This window comes from Spermophilus citellus (genome assembly GCF_964194105.1).
Source record: "Spermophilus citellus genome assembly, chromosome: 12".
NCBI lineage: Eukaryota > Metazoa > Chordata > Mammalia > Rodentia > Sciuridae > Spermophilus > Spermophilus citellus.
Window position 1 is genome coordinate 112,603,435 of NC_138198.1, and position 24,683 is coordinate 112,628,117.

A 24,683-nucleotide genomic window follows, 5' to 3' on the forward strand; every position below is an offset into this window, starting at 1 on the left:
TCTTTGGCCGTCTGCGTCGTGGGCAACAGCCAAGTTCTGAAGCCCACAGGAAAAGAGTAACATTTCCCAGGCCCCTGAATTGAGTCGTAGTGGAACAAGCACAAACTCTCAGTATCCGGGCCCCAGGGAAGACCTAGAGTTGCCACTCAGCTTCCTCTCAGCTCGGTCCTCCCAACGAGCAGTGGGAGGCGAGAGGACAGCCTAGAGCAGCCTTCCCACAACCATCATGGCGGCCGTGAGCTCCTCGCTCACAGCTGACCCCCGCGCCGCCTCCCGGTCTCCACGGTAACAGGCCGGCTCCTACGCGCTGACTTAGGCACGGCTTGTTGGGAAATGGTGAGCACTTCCCTCCCCCTCATTTTTGCGACAGTTGCAGCGAAAGTCACGGCAGTTGAGTCTGGTGTCAGCTGATTTACTGCGGCGGCGGCGGCAGCGGCACTTTGCAACCTCAGTGGGGAGAGGGTGATCCGCCGGCGCTGGCAGCTCCCGAGGATTTCCCACTTGGATTTGCGCACCCCACCTTCTCCTTAGATACGCCCTCGCCTTGTCCTCTCTGGTTGGGGCTCCCACGGCGGACTGATCTGACAGACCACATCGCGGCATGTGATGAAGCTGTGACAGGTAGGAGGGCTTGGAGCCTCTCCCGGGTAAACCCCCGCACGCGGTGTGCCCGCACTGTCGAGGGTCAAGGGTCACCAGCCCGCCTCAACCCGGGCGGCGCCAGCTGTCAGATCGCTGCTGCTGGAAGCTCTGTTGGGTGCTTAGCCTGTAGGTTCAGGCCCGCGGCCAGGAGCCTTTATCAGGATCGTAGGGGGTCCCCCCAGGGGTCTTTGGGGCCCCATGCCTGGTGAGTGACATATGCGCTTGTGACAGTGGCTTTGGTTTTGAGATGCAACTACTTTGCCTCCAGGGACAATCTAAACAGGATGAGGTGATAGTGATGATCGTGGATGGTTCTTGACAGTGCTTTCAGGTAATGTGCTTGCTTCTGGGGTACAAATGATCTGCCTTTACCTGTTGGTACTGCTCTTTCGTTTGCCTTGCCGGCGGTACTGAGGCGTCTGTTAGTTTCACCTTTTAGATGCCTTTGCCTTAGGAGCTGGTCTGAGAGGATATCTGCAACTTCACTTACTAATGGGTCCTCGCGTTTTGAAGCTATGTTTGGAGTCACCACTACCTTTCTTTTGATTTAAAAATCATATTGTATCTTTTGTTCTGTACTTTATTGTGTGTTTGACCCACTTGCTGTGTCTCTGTTAGGTTCAATGCAGAATTTGCCTGTTCTTATACTGTGAAACTATGGCATCTTCAGTTGCACCGTGGGCTGCATTGGCATCTTGATGCTGCTGAGTTTCGGGTTTAGTCAGTCACAGCTACAGATTCTTTCTCCCTGACGTTTGCCATGAAATCAAAAAGGCAAACTAACCTTTCATAATGTTTGTTTCTTGGGATAGTGTGGACAAGATGGCAAGAATCTCCTGTTGTATGAAAGAAATGAACTATTTTTGACATTTTGTTACATAAAAATTGGGATCCTCTTGCTTTATAAGAAAACTTGTGATAGTGTGGTGGTGGATGGCAGCTCAAAAATGGAAATAATCTATCGAAAATGTCTTATTTTGAAGAATTAAAGATGTCCTATTTCATCCAAAATAGCAGATCTTAGTTACTTTAGGTTGGGGATTGATTTTACCTTGTTTGAGTATCATTGTGGGAACTTAAATTTTGGGGTAGTGACTCTTGTATTTAACAATTTTCTTTTATATTGGATGTTTTATTTTGAAATTCAAGGAAATGGGTTGGTTTCTTCATATAATAAGTTTAGCACTGAAAACTTTTGAAATAGTGGTCTGTTTTTTTGCATGCATATCTTGAGAAGAATAGGATAATATTTAGGTATAGAAGAGAGTCCTTAAAGACTGTTTTGAACCTCAGATGCAAGGAATTGAGTTAGTCTTATTCAATTCAGTCATCATCACTGGGCTGTTTAAGTCCTCTCTCTTTTTTTTTTTTTTTTTCATGCAATGACTTTTATTTCCAATTCTCACTCCGTTCTCTTGCTCATCCACCAGTGGCAACCATTCTAATGTGTGTGACGTGCATTCTTCTGTTTGTGTGATTAAATGTGTGTGACTTTGGTATCCACATTTTAAATTTATACAGATGAGGGGCTGGGGTTGTGGCTCAGCAGTAGAGCACTCGCCTAGCAAGTGTGAGGCCCTGGGTTCAATCCTCAGCACCACATAAAAATAAATAAAATGAAGGTATTGTGTCCAACTACAATTAAAAGAAATTATACAGACGATGTCCTGCTATATAGCATATTAATTTCTTTCTTTTCCTGTTGTGCTTTAAAGACCTATTTGTATTGTTGTCCATTGCTTCTCTGCTACACAGTATTTCAGAATGTACATCTACTTCCATTCATTTGCCTATTTGTGGATGATCACATTGCCTTCATTTTCCTAGCACAGTGATGAATACAATACTGTGATAAATATATCACTTAGATTTCTGTGATGATATCTTTGAGACATATATCTAGGAATGTGATTATTGATAATACAATATTCGTGTATTTAATTGAAGCACTGTCAGATTATGTTCCAGAACAAACTTCAGTTGTCTCTACTCCTAGGTAGTTCATGCAGATCTCTCTATCTTTATATCCCCTCCAATATTTGATGTTATACAGTGCCTTAATTTTTCCAGACTAATAGGTAGAAAACAAAATGTGATTTAAAATTATGTTCCACTATTAGTAATAAATTTGAGCATTTCTTTTTTTTAGAGTAGTCCTAATAGAGGGTTGCCACTCTAATTTATTTTTATTTTATTTTATTTATCTTTTATTTTTTATTCTTATGTGGTGCTGAGGATTGAACCCAGTGCCTCATGCATAGTAGGCGAGTGCTCTACCTCTGAGCCACAACCCCAGCCCTTGAGCATTTCTTCATGTACAGTTTACCTTTTGGGGTTTTTCCTTTTGTAAAATTGCCTTTTCTTCCTTTTACCCATTTTTATTTTAACATTTCAGTCTGAGTGAGTTTATTTTGTTGAGTTAGCATAGTACCACAGATTGGATGAGTTGTAACACAGAGAGTTTTATTTTGACTTATGGAGGTGCAAGTTTGAGGGGATACACCTAGTGATAACCACCACTTTTGTTTTGTTTTGTTTTGTTTTCAATACTGAGGATTGAACCCATGGGCACTCTTATCACTGAACTACATCCCAGCCCTTTTTATTTTTTCATGTGAGGCAAGGTCTTGCTAAATTGCTAAGTTGCTGGGATTATGGGTGTGTACTACCACCACAGGTATGGTGATAACCTTCTCTCTGGCTGTGTCCTGGGGCAGTGCAAGGCATCACGCGGCCAGAGACAGGAAATGCACTCATGTGTATGTAGGTATCTTCTGGTTTGTCTCCCTGTTCTCATAAGGCCACTGATGTTCAGTCCTGGGGGGCTGTATTCTGATGACATTATGTATTCCTCATCACCTCCTGAAGGTCCCACCTCTAAACATTATTATCAGATTAAATTTCCTCTCCCTAAATACATCACATGGGGATTAAATTTCAACATGGGAACTCTTGGGGAATACACTCAAACCCTGTCCAAACCAAAGGTCACTCAAACTGGAGACCTTTCTTGATTTGCAGAAGTCCTGGTATTTCCTAGATGATAATCCTTTAAATATTACAAGTATATTTGTTGCCAATAAGCAATTTGTTGATAATCTTTTTAAAGCATATCCTTCATTAAACAGGCATCTTCAATATTTAAAGAAATTTTTTTGCAGTTGTAGATGGACAGCATACCTTTATTTCATTTGTTTATTTTTATGTGGTACCGAGGATCAAACCCAATGCCTCATTCATGCTGGGCAAGTGCTCTGCCTCTGAGCTGCAGCCCCAGCCCCAGACATCTTCAATTTTGACAGAACACTTCTTCCTCATATGGTTTATATTTTAGAGGTTTTGTTTCAGAAGTTTCCTCTCAGTTCTATTATACAGAGTTAGTCTCCTGTGTTATTTATCTCTAACTTCACAGTTTTCTTTTAAACTTACAGATTTTTAATGCATCCGGAGTCTGTCTTTCCACAGGTCACAAGTTTGTGATTCAGTTTCTTTTCCATAGAATGTTTCCTAGTGGGCTTCTCCTTTTCCCATAGGTAGTGTTACTGTGCTCACTGTGTTGAGTTCTCATGTGTACCCTGAACACTGGATCCTCCTCCTTCTGTTTGACTGCTCTTGCTCTAATACCACACTGTTGCTTTATAGTATATTTTTCCTCTATATTAATAATTCTTTCCATTTATTTTACTTTAGCTTTATGGTGATATGGATTCACAGGAAGTTTCAAAAATAGTGAAAAGATCTGGCTTTCCCTGATGGTTACATTTTATATAATTTCATTCAACTTTCTTCAGTGGTTACATTTTATGTAACTATAGGTACAGTATCAAAACCAAGAAATTGATGGTTGTTCAAGGCCTATGTATAGTTCTGTGCTATTTTATCTGTGTAGGGTTTTGTAACCACTGCCACAATCAAGATAGAGAACTATTCCATTGCCACAAAGATCTCCTTTGTGTTACCCCTTTCTAGTCTAGTGATTACTAATCAGTATTCTGTCTTTATAATTTTGTTAGTACAGGTCTGATAAATAAATGGAACCTTATCACATGTAATCTTTTCTAATTAATTTACAAATTGTTGAATGAAACAATTCTTGAGATGCATCCAAAATGTTGCATGTATCCATAGTTCTTTCTTTTTAGAATTGTTGAATAGTATTCCACAGTATGTATGTGCCACAGTTTAAGCATTCACCTGAATATCTGTGCTGTTTCCCATTTGTGGCTATTACAAATAAGGCTGCTAAGAATAGTTTTGTACAGTTTTTTTTTTTTTTTGTAGGGACATAACTTTTCTTTTTTTCTGGGATAAATGCCCAGCAATATGATTGCTGGATGGTATGGTAACTGTATGTTTAGTGTTTGAAGAAACTGCTAAAGTGTTTCCCAGACAGGCTGTACCATTTTACTTTTTAAACAGCAGTACATGAAATATTCAGTCTCTTGGCATCCTTACCAGCATTTAGTAATTGTCACTATTTTTTTTTTAAATTTTAGCTGTTCTATTAGATATGTAGTAATGGTCTGGTGGACTGTTATCCTAACTACTATAGTATGGATCTTGAAGTAATTTTAAAAGTTGCAAAGTTAGGCCTAGAACTATGAAGTGTGTTTATTCCTGATTATCCATTTTACATCTCCCCCATCCTTTCTCCTCTTTATGGTGCTGGGGATCAAACCCAGGGCCTTGAGCATGCCAGGCAAGTACTCTACCACTGAGCTATGGCTGTTCTCCCAACCCCCCTGCACCCCGACCTTATCTATTACATCTCAATGTAATATTTATTGTTTGTTTGTTGGGACACATAAACTCAGTGGTTAGAGTATGGAGCTAGTGTGGTTTATAACTTTTGTTCCTATTTGTCCATTTAATTGTAGTACTTTATAAAGAATCAACACTTTACAAATGTGCAGACCAATATCATGGGCTGAATCAAATAAGAGGAAGGATGACATAGTGAAATTCTACTATGCATAAGAATACTACTTATGTTTCCACTTATATATCCTATAATATAATGTTAAATTAGGATTTAAATTCCATATAGATGGTTCATTTTTCTTGATCTATACCTTATACTTAAAGCTAAATGGCTGAACCAAAAATACTTCTTTGAAAGGAAAAAACCTGCATCATTATTACATTCAGTAAATCCTAAGGGTCCAAGTGGAGTTTTTATTTCCTTCTATTAAAGAATGTATGTATGTATATTATATTCATATTAACTCTTAAGTAAGATTAGATTTCTAATCTTATTTAAATCTGGGTATGTTGACTTCAATGTGTTAGTGATGTTTAATGAAATTGCAGGGGTTTTTGGCTCATGGTTGCTTTGGTTAGTGGGAGCCATAAAATGATGGAACAATAAAATTTTAGGGCAGTGGTTAGTTCAGGGAAGAAAAATTTCTAAAACGTGGAGCTTATCCTGGGCACTTTTGGAATAGAAAATTTCCAAAATATATAACTTTTAAACCATTATCTCCATTCAGCCTAGCAGTTGTAATTTATGGCTCTTCACTCTCACTGAAGATATTTTATGCATGCATATTTCTCTCTGAATGTTGATAGTTAGTATATGTCAGTGATAACAGAATGATAGAATGAGCTAGTTACCTTCTGTTCTTGTATTTAAGTTTATTTATTTGGCTACCTTCCTTAAAGGATCTTTTTTTCCTAACTATTTCAAAAAGAAACAAATAAACCACCACTTGTGGGACTGAAAACTTCATGTAAATGAATTATGACTCTATTTACTTTAAGAAACAGTTTTGAAATTCATTAACTGCGCTTAATTATGTCAGCTTATTTACTTCATAGGTCCTAAGATCTGTTTTATTGGTTATATGTCACATACAGAATAGAAAAGGTAAAGAAGGTAGACAAAACTCGTAGCTGGGGGAAAAACCAAGTAGTATGTTAAAAGGAATTTGATTAAGGAGACCTATTATGATCGATGAGATTATCATAGAGAAATTATTTGATGGGACAGTTCTATAAACTCAAGATATACTTTGCATGTAAAATCAAGATATGCTTTATTTATTTGTTTTTGTGGTACTGGGGATCTTAGGGTGCTTTACCACCGAGTGACATTCCCAGTCCTTTTTATTTTTTGTTTTGAGAAAGGGTCTCCATAAATTGTGCAGGTTGGCCTTGAACTTGAAATCGTCTTGCCTCAGGGTAGCTGGTATTACAAGCATTACCCGATTGCATACAATTCTTTTTTAAATCAAGGAGAACATATATCATGAATTAGTTCATTTCTTCAACAAGTATTTGAATGTTTCTGATATGGCGGAAGTTTTAGGTACTGGTAATGCAGTAGAGAAAATGCAAATTTTCACCTTATGATGCTTATGTTATAGCAGGAGAGACAGGTGATAAATAAGTAAAACATGGTGTGTTAAATGATTGAAATGCTGGTTTGGGTAGTGGATTTGATCCTGATAGTCAGGGAAAGCTTCACCCAAAAGGTGATGTTATAGCAGAGATGTGAAGTAGGTGAATGAATGTGCCATGAGGAAATCTAGGGTTCATTGTTCTGAAGTGAGATCCTCCTTGGTGTCTTTGAGGAACACCAAGGAATCAGAGCATATGGAAAATAATAATCAAGGAGGAGGACAGCCATCTCACTCACAAAGCATAAGTTGTTATGTAGGTGGCTTTTATTCAGCTTTAGATGAGAAGCTAAGAAAGAATTTGAGATGTGATCACAATGTATTTTTTTTTTTTTTTTACATTAGCATCACTTCACATGCTGTGTTGAGACTGCAGGGTGCAAGGATGGGAGGTGCTGGTGGTTCTGAATGGAGTGGTTGTAGTGAGGGTGTTGAGGAGGCTTTGGATTCTGAATACACTTTGAGTTAGAGCCAGTAGCATTTGTTGAGGGATTGGGATGTGAAATGTGTGTAGGAGAGAGGAATTAAAGATGATTGTAGGATTTTGGCCTTGGTAGGTAGCTATAAAAACAGAGTTGCCATTAACTGAGGTGGGAAAGACTGTAGGAGAACACACTCTTTTGGGCAAGAAGACAGGGGCTCACTTTTGGACCTGTCGTCAAGTTAGAGAATCTTATTAGGATATGTGGTTGGGAGCTGGATATGTGAGTTTGAAGTTCAGAAGAGAGCCCTAAGATAGAAGTTGGGAAACTGTCCATGTGTAGATGGTCTTTAAAGCTGAAAGACTTGAGATCAGTGAGGGAAGGAATGTTACTGGGGGAAAGGAGTGCAAGGACTAACTAAGCTCTGGGTATGTTAACATTTAAAGGTTAAAAAAAAAAAAGAGGAAGAAGAAAAATAAAGCCAGTGAAGTAGAAGAAAAGTCAGGAAAGTATGAAGATTGGAGGCCAAGTAAAGAAGTATTTCAAGGAGGGAGTATAAAGTTTGCTAAATGCTGCTGCTGATTCCAAGAAGATGAAGATTAGGAATTGACACTTGGTTTAGCAATGGGGAGATTATTGATGACCTGTCAAGAATAGTTTGTGAGGTACCTAGAGCACTTTTCAATAGAATATAGGGACATAGGTAATGCTATAAATAAGAACACTCTTAACTGGGAGAGACTATATATTTCTTCAAAATTTACAGCCAGTAAATGGGAGAGCTGGGTCCTTCCTTAGTGTGACTCTCAAACCTTCACACTTTACCTAGCATATTTTACTGTTCCCCTGATTAATTTGAGAGTTCAATTTCTAGTTTGGGAAATCATGTTTGTTTCTTCTTCTTTTAGGTAGTTTAATTCAGTTTATATACAGACATTTCACTGTCCAGTGTAGAATTTTGTGTGAAGGGGAAAAGAAGAGAAATGTTTGGAGGTGCAGGTGAAATGAGAGGTGGGTCGCAGGAGAAAGTCACAGTTGATTGTGTCCTCAATAAAGTCCTGGAAGGCATAGTTTACTTTGAGCTTAATAACTGTTGAAATCCATGTTGATTGGTAATGGATAGAGCTTAAGTGGAAGAGATCAGACATCCTAATGGCAGCTGCAGAAGTTTAAAACATGGTTTTTATGTCTTAAAATCTATGAATCACTTTGAAAATTGTGATTTATTTTTGACCAGCTAGCTCTGCAGTTCTTCAAATCCTGTAACTTATGTGCTCAGGGCTGTTTTAGCGATAAGAAATAAGTGTAGTCTCCTGTTACCATCTGCTCATTCCACATGTTCTTTTGAAACTGAATACTGGAACTTCCTTTAACAAAGCAGTTCTAAAGTGTCAGGTTCATTGAGAATGTATTATTTGCCACCCAAATAAGAAAGTATAGTCTATTTTAGCTGCTTAAGTGTTCAGAAGGTTGTGTCCCTGACAACTTTTAATTCCAGAAACCCTTCTTTCTTCAAGGAAGCAGCTGAATACTGTAATTTCTTCAGTGTGTGTTATGGTTTAAATGTGAGGTGTTCCTCCGAAGCTCCTGTGTTAATGCAGGAAAATTCAGAGGGGAAATGATTGGATTGCGAGAGCTGTAACTGAATAAATCCATCCTAATTTGAATGGGCTGACTGGGTAGTAATGTAGGCAGGTGAAAGTAGGTCACTAGGGACATGTCCCAGAAAGGTGCATGTTTCCTGAGGTCCTTCCCCTTCCTCTCTCCCTGCTTGCAAGCTGCTATGAGGTGAGCTTTGCTCCTCTACCATGCCCTTCTGCTTCATCTTGGGCCCAGGGCAATGGACTTGGTGGACCAGGGATTGAACTCTGAAACTGTCATCCAAAATAAACTTTCTTCTTATAAGTTGTCCTTGTTAGGTATTTTGGTCACAGCAACAAAAAGCTGAATGAGACAGCATGTTTTATGGTCTGACTAACTCATTGCACTGTAATAAATAAAGTCTTCATTATCTGTTTCAGTTTTTTTTTTCACCAAATCTTCAATAAATTGGTGCCAAATGCATGAGCAAAACAAAAATTAATAATCTTAATGACCACTTCCTTTATCACATCATACTGTGATCTTGACGTGGACATGTTGTTTTGACAAATGATGTTGGAATGCTCTCTGACCATTTGAATAAAGCTTTGCAAGCTTTTCTTCCTTCATTGCTGCTGTGGCAAGAACATTTAGCTATTTTGTTTAGTCTCTGCTTCTCTTATTCCCCAGTGGTAAGAGGGTAATTGAGGCCTACTCGTGGGAGAGGGTTTGAGTTTGTTTTTTTTTCACAAGTCACAGGGGCCTGCCTGGTGCAGAGGAAGTACACAGACTGGGAAGATATACTCCCATGAAAATGCTAAGAACTTAGGATAGAAATATATCTTATTTGGCGTTTGAGAGTTTGAAAAACAATGTGGAAAAATTAACATTGATCTGATACTTGATTTTTTAAATATATAATCTTAAGTATTTTGTAGTTTTTAGAAATCATATGAAATACCAATATCATGTGGGATATTGTGTAACAGAATAATCTTATCAGAATATTACTCCTTAGGTTATTGATAGTTTCAAAGGGAAAAACACTGAGTTACAGTGGAAATATCTGATAGCCACTACTTTAATCAATGGTCAAGCTGGCATCACTGATATTAGGGCAGTGTGACATTATATGCTTCCCAGGGTGATGCAGTGCGAAGCGTGCATCACCTGTGGAGTGTTCTTGCTAGAATGTTGACTTAGGCTTAATGAAGTTTAAGTTTAATGAAAATTTTCAGTTTATAAGAAAAACAGTTGATTTTCTTATAAAGTCTAAAATTTGGAAGATTGGGCAAGCAGTTTAGGTTCATGGGTGAGTAGATTCTGAGATGAGATTAGTACTTGGTTTAATAGGGAGTTCTCTTGGGATCAACACTCAGAGAAAGGAAGCAGGTTTGGCCCAGGGTGAAAGTTGTGTTTTTATAAGTTTCAAAGAAATCTCAGTTGACCCTAGGGGCAGTTCTGAATGTAGAATGAGCCTTCAGAGATATCCTGAATTGGTGAGGAGACTGGGCCTTTGTATTTCTGCATCAGTCCTTGGATGTGGGATGTGTCCTGAGGAAGGGGCAAGAGCTTGGGCAAGTCATCTCTGGTTGGCTGAGGCCATCCGATTCGTTGTGGGTGCTGATGACCCATGCCTATGTGCCAGGTGCTCTCTTCCCAGGTGGGTGGTAAGTCCTTCATTCCTGAAGAAGGATGTGTTTCATTTCCCTCCCCTCCAACAACTCTTGCCCCAGATTCTCTTCCCTCTCTCAAGTGCCACTGATTCCAGCCAGCATGTGACTTTATACTGTAAGCACTGCAGTTCCACTTACATTTCAGTGAGCAATGTGTTTTGGTAAATTCTTGATTAACCAGATTGCCAGGATAATTTAATTTCTTGTAAATGGAATTTTGTGGTAAACAAAGACAATGTGGACTAGTGAGGAGATTTTCATTTTAGGAATCAGGAGATCTGTGTGCACCTCTGAACTCTGACATCAGTTTGCTGTGTGAGCTCAAAAGAGATTCTAATGGACCTAAATCCTAAATACCACCTGAATAAAAGTCTGCAGGATGGAAATGAGCTATACTTTTCTCCATTCGAGATTGGGAAACTGGATTTTTTTTTTTATTCCAACTACAAAAGGCTTTCTTTTTCAAACAATTAAACATAAAAAACAAAAGCAAAACAGCACTGACCCATCTCATAAACTTTTGAAATGACTGGTTTGGCAAAGGCTAATTGCATTCCTGCCAGTCACACGGGACACTTGTTATTGAGATCTCTTGTGCCTTGTTGGGACCATATTTTCTAAGGTATAATTTCTTTGAGACTCTTGCCTCCTTCCATTCTCACTCTCCTTTCTCCTTCTGCTTCTGCTTCCCTCCTTTCTCTTCTCACTCATCTTGGAAGGCTCATTCTTGTCCGTGACCTTACATACTTCATCAGCCCCTGGAATTTATTGTTCTTTCTTTATGTCTTATTTTTTCTTTTACTGTCATAGCTCTCATCATTTTAGTTAAGCTTCTTATCATTCTGCACCCAGGCTTATTACAGTAGCATTATATCTGATGTCTCAGCAATTTTGCGTTAACCTAACCTTTATACTGTCTTAAAAACAACATATTACTACTCTGTTTACATATATACTTTTGGACCATTAAATCTCACAATTTGGCTTAGTTGAAAATCAATATGAATCTTTGTGGTATTTTCACCTTTCACAAACCTTATAGTTAGTAAATTCTGGTTAAGTATAGAATAATTTATCTTAGTATTAAGGTAAATTCAGGTATTAGAATCTGAATTTATTGAGGACTTCTATGGGAATTAGTATCATGATCATAGTACCCACCCATTTTTTACTTAGAGTTGTTAGTATTTAAAAATACTTTTTTTATTTGATTCTGAGAGTACCATTGTATAAAACCTGTATCAAAACTCATATTGCATCCTTATCAACCTGATGTGTTAAACACCAAGTCTGTTGTATCTCTGAAATTATTTTCATGTTCATATTATTGTTCTCATTCTCACCAACAAACTTTATAATATATTTATTAAAGACATCTTATATGGCTGACACTATGTTAAGAATCATATGGTTGTGAATATATAGATTGTAGTTCTTGTTCTTAAGAAGCTTAAAGAGCAATATGGGAGAGAGCTGTTAAACAGAGAGGCTGGAATTAAGTAGTGAGAAGTCAGGTAAAATCCAGCCTCTTTAAACTGGCTTAGCCAGCACGTTATGTTCTGATGCATAAATAAGACACTGCCCTGTGGGTTCTTCTCTCCTCATTTTGCCTGTTCATTCCTATTGTGAGCCCTACTATTTTCTGTCAAGAAGGAATAGAAATCTTAACTCTGGGGCTTTCAACATGTGATTCCTTGAGCTTCTTTCTTGGTTCATTTCTACTCATTCTATTCATTTCTTTCTTTCTTTTTTTTTTTTAATGGATCTTTCTTTTAATTTATTTATCATGTGGTGCCGAGGATTGAACCCAGGGCCTCACACGTGCCAGGTAAGTGCTCTACCACTGAGCCACAACTGCAGCCCTCATTCCATTCATTTCTTTTTTTAGACTTCCCATTTTGTTTATTTATTTACTTATTTATTCTAATTTGTTTATATATGATAGCAAAATGCATTACATTTCAGATTACAAATATAGAACACAATTTTTCATATTTCTGGTTGTACATCAATTATAGTCACACCATTCGTGTCTTTATACATGTACTTAGGGTGATGATGTCTATCTCATTCTACTGTCTTTTCTACCCCCATGTCCCTCCTTCCTCTCCTACCTCTTTGCCCTATCTAAAGTTTGTCTAATTCTCCCATGCTCCCTAGCCCCAACCCTATTATGAATCAGCATCCTTATGTAAGAGAAAATATCCGGCATTTGGTTTTTTGGGATTGGCGAACTTCACTTAGCATTATATTCTTTAACTCTACGCAAATGCCATAATTTTATTCTGCTTTATTGCTGAATAATATTCCATTGTGTGCTTTCTTTATCCATTCATCGACTGATGGGCATCTAGGTTAGTTCCACAGTTTAGCTATTGTGAATTGTGCTGCTATAAACATTGATGTGGCTGTGTCCCTGTAGTATGCAGTTTTTAAGTCCTTTGAGTATACACTGAGGAGTAGGATAGCTGGGTCAAAAATCTTAACACCAAAAATACCCCAAATAACCCAATCAATAAATGGGCCAGCGAACTGAACAGACACTTCTCAGAAGATGATATACAATCAATCAACAAATATATGAACAAATGTTCAACATCTCTAGCAATTAGAGAAATGCAAATCAAAACTACTCTAAGATGTCATCTCATTCCATCTATTTCTTAGGGAAATCCTTCCTGGATGCCTGAAATCTTGGTGAGGGAATCCATCTTTTGTGCTTTCATGTCTTAAGACGATGGTAGTTGTTAGTTTGCATGTTGTGTAAGCCACATTGGATTTTGTGTCACTTTTTATTCCTTTTAATATTCTACACCTACCACCATGTAGGCTTACAATGGAAACTTGGGAAATACTGCTCTAAAATATACATGAATTATTGTTATTTTAAGATCAGAACTTAATTTGAAAGGTATTTTAGTATTGATGGAATTTTGTAATATTTATAATAAATCATGCAGAACCAATTGCCATATTTGCACTGTAAATTTCCATAATTTGAATTGCATTATACAGCAGTACTTTTATGTTGTGGCAGAAAGTGAATGAAAGATGTTGACCTGTTGAAAAGTCCAACCTTACTAAATGTTAAGTGATAGTGCTGGAAGAAACCAGTAGATGTGCAAGCAGGGTGTGAACTAGCAAAATCTTTTTTTTTTTTTTTAAATAATCTTTACTGAGCATCTGCCATGTGCTAGGTGTTATGCTAGTTGTATTTCATCTATGGTCCCTTAATCTTCATCTTTATGAAAGCTTTCTGAGAGGAGCTGTTATTATCCCTCCCTGAGAGAATTTTGCTGAAATCACATTGAAGAGCCAAAAATTGAATATAGGTCTTCTGATTGTCAGTCTAGTGTTTTTTAGTTATTATTTTTGTTGTTGACTGAAGTACAATTTTATTATTTCTATAAAGAACTAAGAAATATACCTGAAATTAAAGTCATCAAGAGATGACCAACATTTTCTCTCTTGAGATCCTTTTTTTTGATTCGATTTTTTTGACTTAATTTTTTTTTTTTAGAGAGAGAGAGAGAGAGAGAGAGAGAGAATTTTTAATATTTATTTTTTAGTTTTCGGCGGACACAACATCTTTGTTGGTATGTGGTGCCGAGGATCGAACCCCGGCAGCACGCATGCCAGGCGAGCGCGCTACCCGCTTGAGCCACATCCCCAGCCCTAAAATTTTTATTAATTATAGTCTTGATGAGAAAACTAAGCCTTAGAAATAAGATGGTGTGATCAAAGACTACAGAATTAGTGGCAGAAGGAGAAAGTAGGATCTAGAACTCTTTTTTTTTTTTTTTTATTGGTTGTTGGATCTAGAACTCTTGATGTTTGACTTTGGAACTTTATCTTTTAAACATTTTTGGTAGACATCTCTAAGTGTAACATGATCCAGATTTTGATATGAACACAAATGCAAATGGAATGTTCATAGGATTCATCTGTTTTTTAGAAGCATTTAGTCTTAGAATATATCAAATTTATTAGATAATGGGAAAATTTGAAATTTAGCATTTCCCTGAATGTCTTAGTTATAAAATATAATAAAATATAGATTTATTACATGTGTGATTTTTGTTTTGGAGTTTCTGTTAAAGTTAATACCATACATATTATTTAGACTTTGGCTTGCTCATTTTTTGCTTTTGGCTTTTTCCATGAAAATAGTTTTTTTTTTTTTTTTTTTTTTTTAATTTCAGTGAATCCTGTTCTGTGACTTGTTTAATATAAAACTTTTTTGGGGATATATCCAGTTTTCTTCAAACAATAGATAATAATGTTGGAAACATTGAGAATGGATTATTAACAAATAAATAGAATAGTTGAATGTTGACATCTGAAAAACTACATGCTCCACATTTCCACTGACCTTTTTTCTCTTTAGGAAAAACTCTCTTATGGTGCCAATTTAGAATGTCTTGGCTTATTGGTTATTGAGAGAAATTCAAATTTAAATATCTATGCTCTAATCAATGATTAGATCCTGTCTAATTTGCCCATTTTGGGGTTAAATTAGTTGCTTAGACCTAGATTTAAGGGGCTGCTGCTTCACTGGTAGTCTTGTTTAATCCTTCTTAGCAGCATTTGTGCTGTCGTCATAAACTCTGTTATCCTTTATTTCACATTATTTCATTGTTGCTTCTGTGGATTTTCTAGTTTCAATTTTATTTTGTTATAAGGTTTTTAAAGTTTAAGAAAAAAAATATTGTAGACATTTAGTACTGTATGCAGCTTGGTCCTGGATCCCTTGCTTTCTCCTTCATTCAGGCAGAATGCCCTCCCTTCCAGTCCTCAGGAGCCTGGAGAAGTGGTGTTCTTTGCAGAGCTCACCAGGAGGTGTTCAATGCCTTGGGCTTGTTTACTTACAGGAGAGAAACCTTCTTTGGTGATGTAATTGAAAGCTGAGGGTTGTCGCATGGGAAAATGAGCTCCTTCTAGATTCTCTTTTCCAGAAAGTCATTGTTGGATATGCTTCACAGCCAAAAAACATGCTGTTCCAAATTTATTAAATTGGTTCATAGCTTAGTTCTGTTTTCTAATATCAAATAGGAATATGGAAATGCTTATTAGTGTGATGGTAGTTTATGAAACTGTCATGACACAAATAGGGCAAGTAGGGTTTTCTTAATAGGAAGTGGTTATTTTGAATAATAATAATAATAATAATAATAATAATAATTATTATTATTATTATTATTTGACAGTATTGGGGATTGAACACAGGGTTGCTCTCCTGTGAGCTACATCCCCAACCCTTTTAATTTTTTAAAATTTTGATATAGAGTCTTACTAAGTTGCTGGTTTCAAACTTGGGATCCTTCTGCTTAGCCTCATGAGGCACTGGGGTAACAGGCATGTGCCACTGTGCCAGGTGTATTTTGAATGTTTTCTTTAAATGTGTACCTTGTACTTAAGCAAAAATGATGAGTTGTTTTTTTGGGGGGATGGGTGGGAACCAAATTGATGAAAGCTATGCATTCTAACATTAGCAAAAAAGGATATAATATGGGTTGTTTTGGGTAAGCATTCCAGTGTTCTTCATATTTTTTTACTTGATTCATTTTCATTTTCATGATCTTTTCTTTGGATTGACCATCTGTCAGACTGTAGGTGACTCCTAATAAGATCTGTCAGAGTCCACTTTTCTGTGGAGCCCTCTTTGTCTATTCTAGTCTTTCTAACTTCTCTGAACTTGTCTATTATTTTTTCCTTTATCACATAATTTATAACACTTAAATGTTGTTTTACCAATTAAATTTTAATTTTGTTAATGAAGGAATGATTCTTTCTGTTTGTACTCTTTTTAAGAGGTATATTCTAGTATATGCTGGTTAATTATCTCAAATCTAAATCCTCTCATATTACAGAGATATGAGTCTGAAAAGAAATTCTTTCCCCTAAGATTTAGGACTTATGGAAGGATGTCTGTGACCTTTGGACATAACAGGTTTGGAATAAATGTGTCCAAATGAGTTTCTTACTGAGCATACTCTGTTGAATGTTTAGCACACTATAAAATGTCCTGAGTTCTTGGGCATTGCTATTTACTACTGGTTTGGAGACATGGACTCCATCTCTTGTCACTTCATGACACTTTGCCTCAGTGACTCTGTGGAAGAAGAAGTGATCATAGTACTTATCTTATGATTTTTTGAAGGAATAATTGAAATCATTTTTATTTATATATATACAATGCTTGGGAGAATTCCTGGCATTTCTAAAATTCTTGATAATTCTGGTCTGGCGGTGGGGGTATAATTAATCTGTGTGGACTTGCTGAGCACTGTTTTTGTATTTGATTTGAATTATTTGAGGAGGCAGATGATTTGGGGTTAGAGGGCAGGATTTGCACTTGACTTGCTGCTTCTGGGTTTTAGGGTGAATATGTTTATGCCTCATTTTCTATCCTGCCAGCCTGGAAAGACTATTTTGAGATTTAAAATGAAATCTTTATATACATAAAAGTGCATCATCAGCTATATAGTACTAAATATGAGTATTGAATCATTGACTCTTCACTAGCAAATTTTAAAAATTGTGAATGCCTACAGTGAAGATTTGTGTCTAATTTTTTAATTAAAGAATCTGGGATGTGATAAATTAGTCATTTTGTTTGGAAATAACACATTTTTAAGTGGTCAGAATATACTACCAGAAATATATGCTTATTTTCAAATTGTACAACTTGGCTTTTTAATAAAGATATATAACATGTTTTAGAGGCTAACATTTTAATATCATATTATTCTTATAACATTTTCAGGTTTGAAAACACAATGGCAGGAAACAGCCTTGTTCTACCCATTGTGCTTTGGGGACGCAAAGCACCAACGCATTGTGTCTCAGCTGTGCTTTTAACAGATGATGGGGCCACAATTGTAACTGGATGCCATGATGGACAAATATGTCTCTGGGATCTTTCAGTAGAATTAGAAGTGAGTATTGAATTGTCTGTTGTACATCCTAAATACAAGAAGCTACTTATTAGAAAATTACACAGTACTGGAATTATACTTGAATTCGTAATACTTTTCTGCAAAATATGTTATGATCAAATTACTTGTATGCAGATTATCTGTTTACATTATTATAATTGATGTCTGCTGGTTTTTAGCAATTTTTGAATATAATATCTACGGTTAGTCACTTAATATTTATTTAGGTATTTAAAAAGATTATAATACATAAAGATGTGTTGAAAAACAGTATAAGAAGATGTGGCTTAGTGATAGAGCACTTGCCTTGCCTATGTAAGGCTCCGGGTTCAGTCCTCAGCACTGTAGAAAACAACAAACAGACAAAAACCAGTTCAAAACATACCTTCTAAAGTAAATGTTTTGAAGATGGCATAACTTTTTATAAAAATCACATAGGGATTTCTAAAATCACTATCTATTTATTGTCATTCCTTTGCCCATTTAGAAAAAAAATTAAAAGCTTTTTCTTTGCTTATGTTTTAATATTGGTTATTTTTTGATTATTGGTTTATAGGATTTTTTTTCTTTTTCTTCTGTTTTCTGTGTTGCTAGGGATTGAACACAGGACCTCATGCATGGTAGGCAAGCACTCTACCACTGAGATATGTCCCCAGCACTGAACTGTAGGAATTCTCTATATGTTCTTGGTACAGATCCATTAATAGATATTTAACTTGCAAATATCTTCTCCCATTATGTGCATTATCTTTCACTTTCTTGATGTTATTTCTTTCTTTTCTTTTTTTAAAATATTTTTTAGTTGTGAGTGGATCTTTTATTTATTTATAGGGTGCTAAGGATCAAACTCAGGGCCTCACATATGTCAGGCAAGCGCTGTACCACTGAGCCACGACTCCAGCTCCTTGATGTTGTTTTTTAAAGCACAAAATATTTTGATATTGATGAAGTCTAAATTATCTAGTTTCCTTTTATTTTGTTTTTGTTAAGGAGATTATTCTCTTATTGAATGGTGTTGGTACTCTTGTGAAAAATAAGTTGAGTATAGATGCATGGACTATTCCATTGTTTTCTATGTCTGTTCCTATACCATGTAATACTGTCTTGATTATTATTGCTTTATGTTAAATTTTGAAATTGAAATATATGAATCCTTCAATATTGCTCTTATTTTTTACGATTGTTTTGGCTATATAAGGGTCACTTGAATTTTCATACAGATTTTAGGATCAACTTGTCAATATCTATAAAGAAATCATTTGGGTTTTTGATAGGGAATATATTGAATTTATATATCAATTTGGGGAATATTACCATATTTTGTTTTATGATGTGTGAACATAGGGTACCTTTCCATTTATTTAGATATTAATTTTTTCTGACATATTTTGTAGTTTTCAGAGTATAAATTTTGTACTTCTTTAATGATATTTATTTCTCAGAATTTAGTTTATAATCTGGTACAAATAGAATCATTTTATTTTCTGTTATTCATTGATAAGGTATAGAAATGTGATTGAATTTGGTATTGATGATTGATGATTTTTATGAGAGAAGTGACAGTTGAAATGAAGTGCACAGCACTCAGGCTGATAGGAGCAAGAAACCATTCACAGTGCTAGGGAACCTTAAGTGTATGAGTGCAGGTAGGTTGGTTCCTCTTTATATAGAAATGCAGAAATTTCTTCATGCTTCTACAATTTTTTTTTTTCAGAAAAATAAACAAGGTCCTCAGTTGACAGTGAGGACAGGGGAGTTCCCACTGGAGGTTTAAGGAGAGATAAGTTGCTTACCTGGGAGGTTTAGGAGTATGAGTAGGCTAGAGAAATTAGGCAGGACTGCTGGATAGCACTCAAGGATCCTGTAAAATTAGATGTCATCAATTGCATATGAAAACAGATGGTGGTGTAGTGTTTCCACCCACCTTCAGTTTCTTGGGTATAAGTCCCAGCCAAAGAGAGAGCCAGGTTTAAGTAGGATAAAGTTTTCCTAGCAAGCTTAACAGGGAGAGATTGCACTTAAGGCTTGGTTGTTTTATGCAGGGTAGTAATTATGATGTACCGTGGACTCTTAAGTTGGGTAGTGGGGTTGAAGGATAATGGATTAGTGCAGTCGTGGTAGAATGAGATGGAATTGAGGTTTTAGGGGGACTGAAGAATTGTTGGGACTTGAAGTGGAGGGAATTAAAATGGCAGGAGGTAGTGATTAGAAGGAGAGGTGCCAAATAAGATTCTAGAGTAGTTCATTTATTAATGATCAGGGAACTTGAAGGCAGTACAGTAGGTATTACCAAGATCATTGGAGGTAAGGAGGTTAGAAGTGAGGCCTGGGTACTACTACAAACCTTGTCTGAGAAGATAATAAAACACCTAGAAGTAAGATACCAGAAGCAGTGGAGAGTGAAATGGTGAGCCAAGTGTTAGAGGCTTCAAGAAATGAGAGTGAGTAACTGTTATTTGTAATGAATATAATAAGGTAGGTGCTTATTGGTATAAGAAATCTTTTGCATTTCTACATAAAGAGCAACCAACCTACCTGCATTCATACAAAAGTGCTAAGGGTTGGAGAAGGAAAAACCAGAAGTTCTGGAGCTTAGAATGAGGGGCAAAAAAGACACTTAATCTTCTTTCAGGCTTTATAGTACACGTGATAGAGGAAAAAATCACCACCAGTTGAGAAGGTTTCAGTGGAGGCTGTCCTCAGAGGAATTCCAGATTTTGATTAGAGCAAGGAATTTGAAGCAATTTTCAGAAGTGCCGTTGATACTATATAGAGAATTTTGCTGACCGTTGATTGTTCTTGTGTTTCGAGAGGCCAGGAAGGAGAAATTAGGGGAAACATGACTGGATCACATTGGCAAGTATACAGAACATGTGAGGATTACTATTGACAAGTAATACTCAGAAAGTAATCAGTTAAATCCAAACTTATTAGTTTAACAATAATTGGCATTTAAAATTCTAGGCACTTGGATACAAAGATAATATTATAAACCACATTTCTTCCACTTAGAAAGCTTGGCCTAATTGTTTTGGGAGGTTGCATTGTATTTTCTGCTCTTGACTCATGAGAGAGGATTTCAAGCAATACACCAGGTGTGGTAAAAGTATACTTTATAAAGGGTCTTGCCTATTTAACACAAGGTTGGGGTAAGGTTTGGGTGAAGGAATGTGAATTAAGCTGTTGTCATACTGTTTACACATATGAAGGATTGATTAATGAATAATCATAGCATCTCAGGTAGTAGGGAAAAAAAAGCTAAAGGGAATTTAAAAAAAGAGAAGTGCTGAATGATGGCTGAGTGGCCTCAAAGCCTCTGACTGGAATATCAGTGTTATAGTATATGCTTAAGACCTGGCATGGCATATCCCATCTTTTTATTCTTGCCTTGCCAGTGATAACTCGATAACTTTTGCTTCTTAACTGTGTGATCATTGAAGATGAATGAATGATCTTTATGGATTGATCAAACATTATTTTATGATATTTCTTTGGTCTGATTAAGTGTGAAATATTTCATCACTAACTTTGATATAACAAATTTTTGTGGAACATGCTAGGATATAAATAAAAGGTACAAATGTAATAATCTAGATATTTTTCTCTAATAATGCTTATTTCCTCTGGAATTTTTGTTTTTTTTATTTTATATTGTTTTGTTTACTGGAGATAAGGTTTCACTATATTGCCCAGGCTGGTCCTGAACTCCTGGGCTCAAGTGATCCTCTTGTCCCAGCCTCCCCAATATCTGGACTTGAGGTACAGGCTACTGCACTCAGCTCCTGGAAGTGTCTTGATGTTTGACCATAGTGGTTGTGATCTAGCACTGATATTAGGCACAGATGTATTTTTAGGTGTTATCTCCTTATCATGATTATTATTCTTATTTCCTAATGTATTTATAACTCGTAGCAGAATACTTAGTAAGCAGGGAGTTTTTTCTTTTGGAATATTTTCTTCCATTGTCTAAACTTATAGGAAGATATTTGAATTACGGTTTTAAGATGTGAATTTTATACTATTAGTGATTTTGTAATACTTTTATTATAAATTTGGGAGCTGATTGCCCAACTATTTTAGAATAGTAGTATTAAGCCAGTCTTTCTACTAGACACTGTCTCTACACCAGTGTTCATCAAGGTTCTTCTTCCTGACAGTTAATTCTACTAGTAGCTTTTAGAAGGGTACCTGTCTTCTGTGTTGGGGGTTATGAATCCAGAGACTCGTAAAGCTTTTTCAGATCAGTGATATGTAAAAATAAGTGAGGCTAGATTTTCCAGTTTTATATATTAATTCAGATTCTTAACTCGCTTTCCTAGCATACTAAAGAGGTAGCGGTTAAGACTGCCTTAGTTTGAATCCTCGCTGTCTCTCTCCATCTGATCATGTAGTAGTGTAGCTTCTTGAATCCCAACTTTGACCTCAGAACTACTGTGATAGGATGATTGTGAGCGTTATATGGATTAGAGTTCACTGTTTACTCTTAGTTTTTAGTGTTCTGAGCAAATTTTTTCAAATCTCTATGTGTATATCAAATATTTAACATGATTACTAATCAAAAGGTTGGTTTTTTAAATGTGATATTTACACCAGTAAATTTTGCATTTCTAGGTTAATCCTCGAGCACTGTTATTTGGTCACACAGCAGCAATCACTTGTTTGTCTAAAGCTTGTGCTTCTAGTGACAAACAGTATATTGTGAGTGCATCTGCAAGTGGGTAAGTATTCTGCTTTTTGGTTTTGGTCAACTTTCTCTTTTTTCTAAAATTTTACATATTTTTAAAAACTTGTTTTTTAATTTGCACAAAAGAATTGTACAATTTATGGGTTACTATGTGATATTTATATATTTTTACTTATGTCTTTATAACTAGTATTTTGTGTTAGTAAGTAGGGAGTTATTTTGTTTGCTTATTTGTTTGTTGTTCTTTTTTTTTTTTTTTGGAGTTATTTTCTTCCATTGTCTAAGCATAAAGGAAGATATTTGAATGATGGTTTTAAGGATGTGGATTTTATACTATTAATTTTTTTGGAATACTTCCATTGTAATTTATGATTCTTTCTTTGCCTTGCTTTTGAGAAACTCAGAATACTATAAAAGTTAAAGTATGATCTCCATGGCATTGTTATTGAGTCAGTAGACAACTTCAAAAAATTTTAAAAAATCCTCAATGATGCTACTAGACTGGAATATATTTGGGAGATGAAGCTATGATAGAGTTTATGAATTTATATTGATGTGTGTTAATACATTAACTGTGTCTTCCTAAGTCTTAGAACATACCTTGCTTTTGGAGAATTAGGTCATTAAATAATAATAGCATTAGGGCTCAGAGTTTGAGGAATTTTAAAAATATTTTTGGTACTTTGAAATTATATATTGATCCCATGTACTATTGAAGCAGGTTAGGGAATTTGAAAAAAATTAGACATTGTTCTCCCTCTTTCCCCATAGTTTATGGATTAGAAGAGAACCTTGTATAATTCTTTGGAACAAGAAAATAAAATGTCAGGCAACAATGTAGTATCTTTGGTCAATGAAAGGATAATTTACACTAGAATGCTTGTTTAAATTGAGTGTTCTTTGAAAAATTATGTTAGGTGAGATGTAAGAAAATTATACTGTAAGGATATCCTGGTAATATCAGGATCATTGCATTTTATTAATATTTTCTTCTGTTAACTCTTATTTCTTCAAAATAAAAAGCATATTGACATTTCTAATTTTCAACTTTGCATCTTTATTTTGTGATATAAATTTTGTGTGTGTGTGAGTGTATGTGAAGTGTGTGTGCACTTAATAAATTTGCAATTAATTCAGAATCAAAACTGGAATATTATATTTAGTTTGCAAAGGATTGGAATTCAGTTGACTTCAACTTTGGCTTGTTTTCTGTAGTGCTGCATTTCAAGCTGCATTTAACAAATGGCAGTGCTCAATAATTTAAATTAAAAGTCCATGTCTTGTTTTTGTCACTTCTTGTCATGTGAAGGCTGTGCCTGGCTTCATCATTGTCCTTAGTTTAGGTTGATGTCGCAGCCGCTACCTACAGCAGAGGCAGAGGAAAAACAGTGCTGAAGAGCCTTGTAGTAGTTAGTTCTGGCCAGAAATGCTCCCAAGACTCTACCAACTAATAGGGAACCAGGAAGTGCATTCCTACTGTAGAGAGGATGTGGACTGAGGTGGGGTGGGCAGGTTGGAACGGGGATTGGGATGGTGAATGGGAGCACTGGAAATTTTGGCCAGCAGCAATAATGAGTATTAGCTATAATCTGTAATAAATTAGTGTTATTACTTCTAATAACACTAATTAATTTTAAATTAAATTAATTTTAAATTTACAAATTGAAACAGTGCTTTTAGCAAATCAAATTTAAAGTTAGCTATTTGTTTTGTTTTATAGAGAGATGTGCCTCTGGGATGTGAATGATGGCAGATGCATTGAGTTTACAAAATTAGCCTGCACACATACTGGCATACAGGTTAGTATATATTTCTGTGACTAAGTCAGTACAATTTGCAACAAGTATGTAATTTAATAATGTTTGAAATATTTTTTTTTTAAAGAGAGAGTGAGAGAGGAGAGAGAGGAGAGAGAGAGAGAATTTTTTTAATATTTATTTCTTAGTTCTCGGCGGACACAACATCTTTGTTGGTATGTGGTGCTGAGGATCGAACCCGGGCCGCTCGCATGCCAGGCGAGCGCGCTACCGCTTGAGCCACATCCCCAGCCCTGTTTGAAATATTGATCATGTATTTTTGTGTGAAAAATGCTGGGAAGGAATAAGACTAGAATTGTAGTAAAAGTATTCGTCATAAGATGCTAGAGTTGCATGGTAATAAAGTAGAGGACACCAATGAAGAAGGGTTTAGGATAAGCAAATTACCACTTTTGTTTTAGGCATTCTTGATTACCCAAATGAGATCTTGTGTTAGTTGCCTTCCTGATACTATACCAAATACCTGAGATAATCAACTTATTATATCGAAGGCTATTTTTGATTATGGTTTTAGAAGTTCTAGTC

General features: G+C 36.1%; 1 protein-coding gene across 4 annotated transcripts in view; it reads left to right on the forward strand.

Annotated features, from left to right (window-relative positions):
- The first annotated feature begins 386 nt into the window (after positions 1 to 386).
- The window catches only part of WDR7 (WD repeat domain 7), a 329,818-nt gene continuing 305,521 nt past the window's right edge, over positions 387 to 24,683 (forward strand). For 2 of the 4 annotated variants that reach the window (XM_081263757.1, XM_081263759.1), the window contains exons 1-4: positions 389 to 621; positions 17,486 to 17,657; positions 22,269 to 22,375; positions 24,062 to 24,140. In XM_081263757.1, coding sequence (XP_081119883.1) covers positions 17,499 to 17,657; positions 22,269 to 22,375; positions 24,062 to 24,140 — 345 coding nt within the window. In that variant the 5' untranslated portion in view covers positions 389 to 621; positions 17,486 to 17,498. Of the gene's footprint in view, positions 622 to 17,485; positions 17,658 to 22,268; positions 22,376 to 24,061; positions 24,141 to 24,683 lie in introns of all 4 variants that reach the window. The other 2 variants (XM_081263756.1, XM_081263758.1) reach the window with 2 other exon arrangements.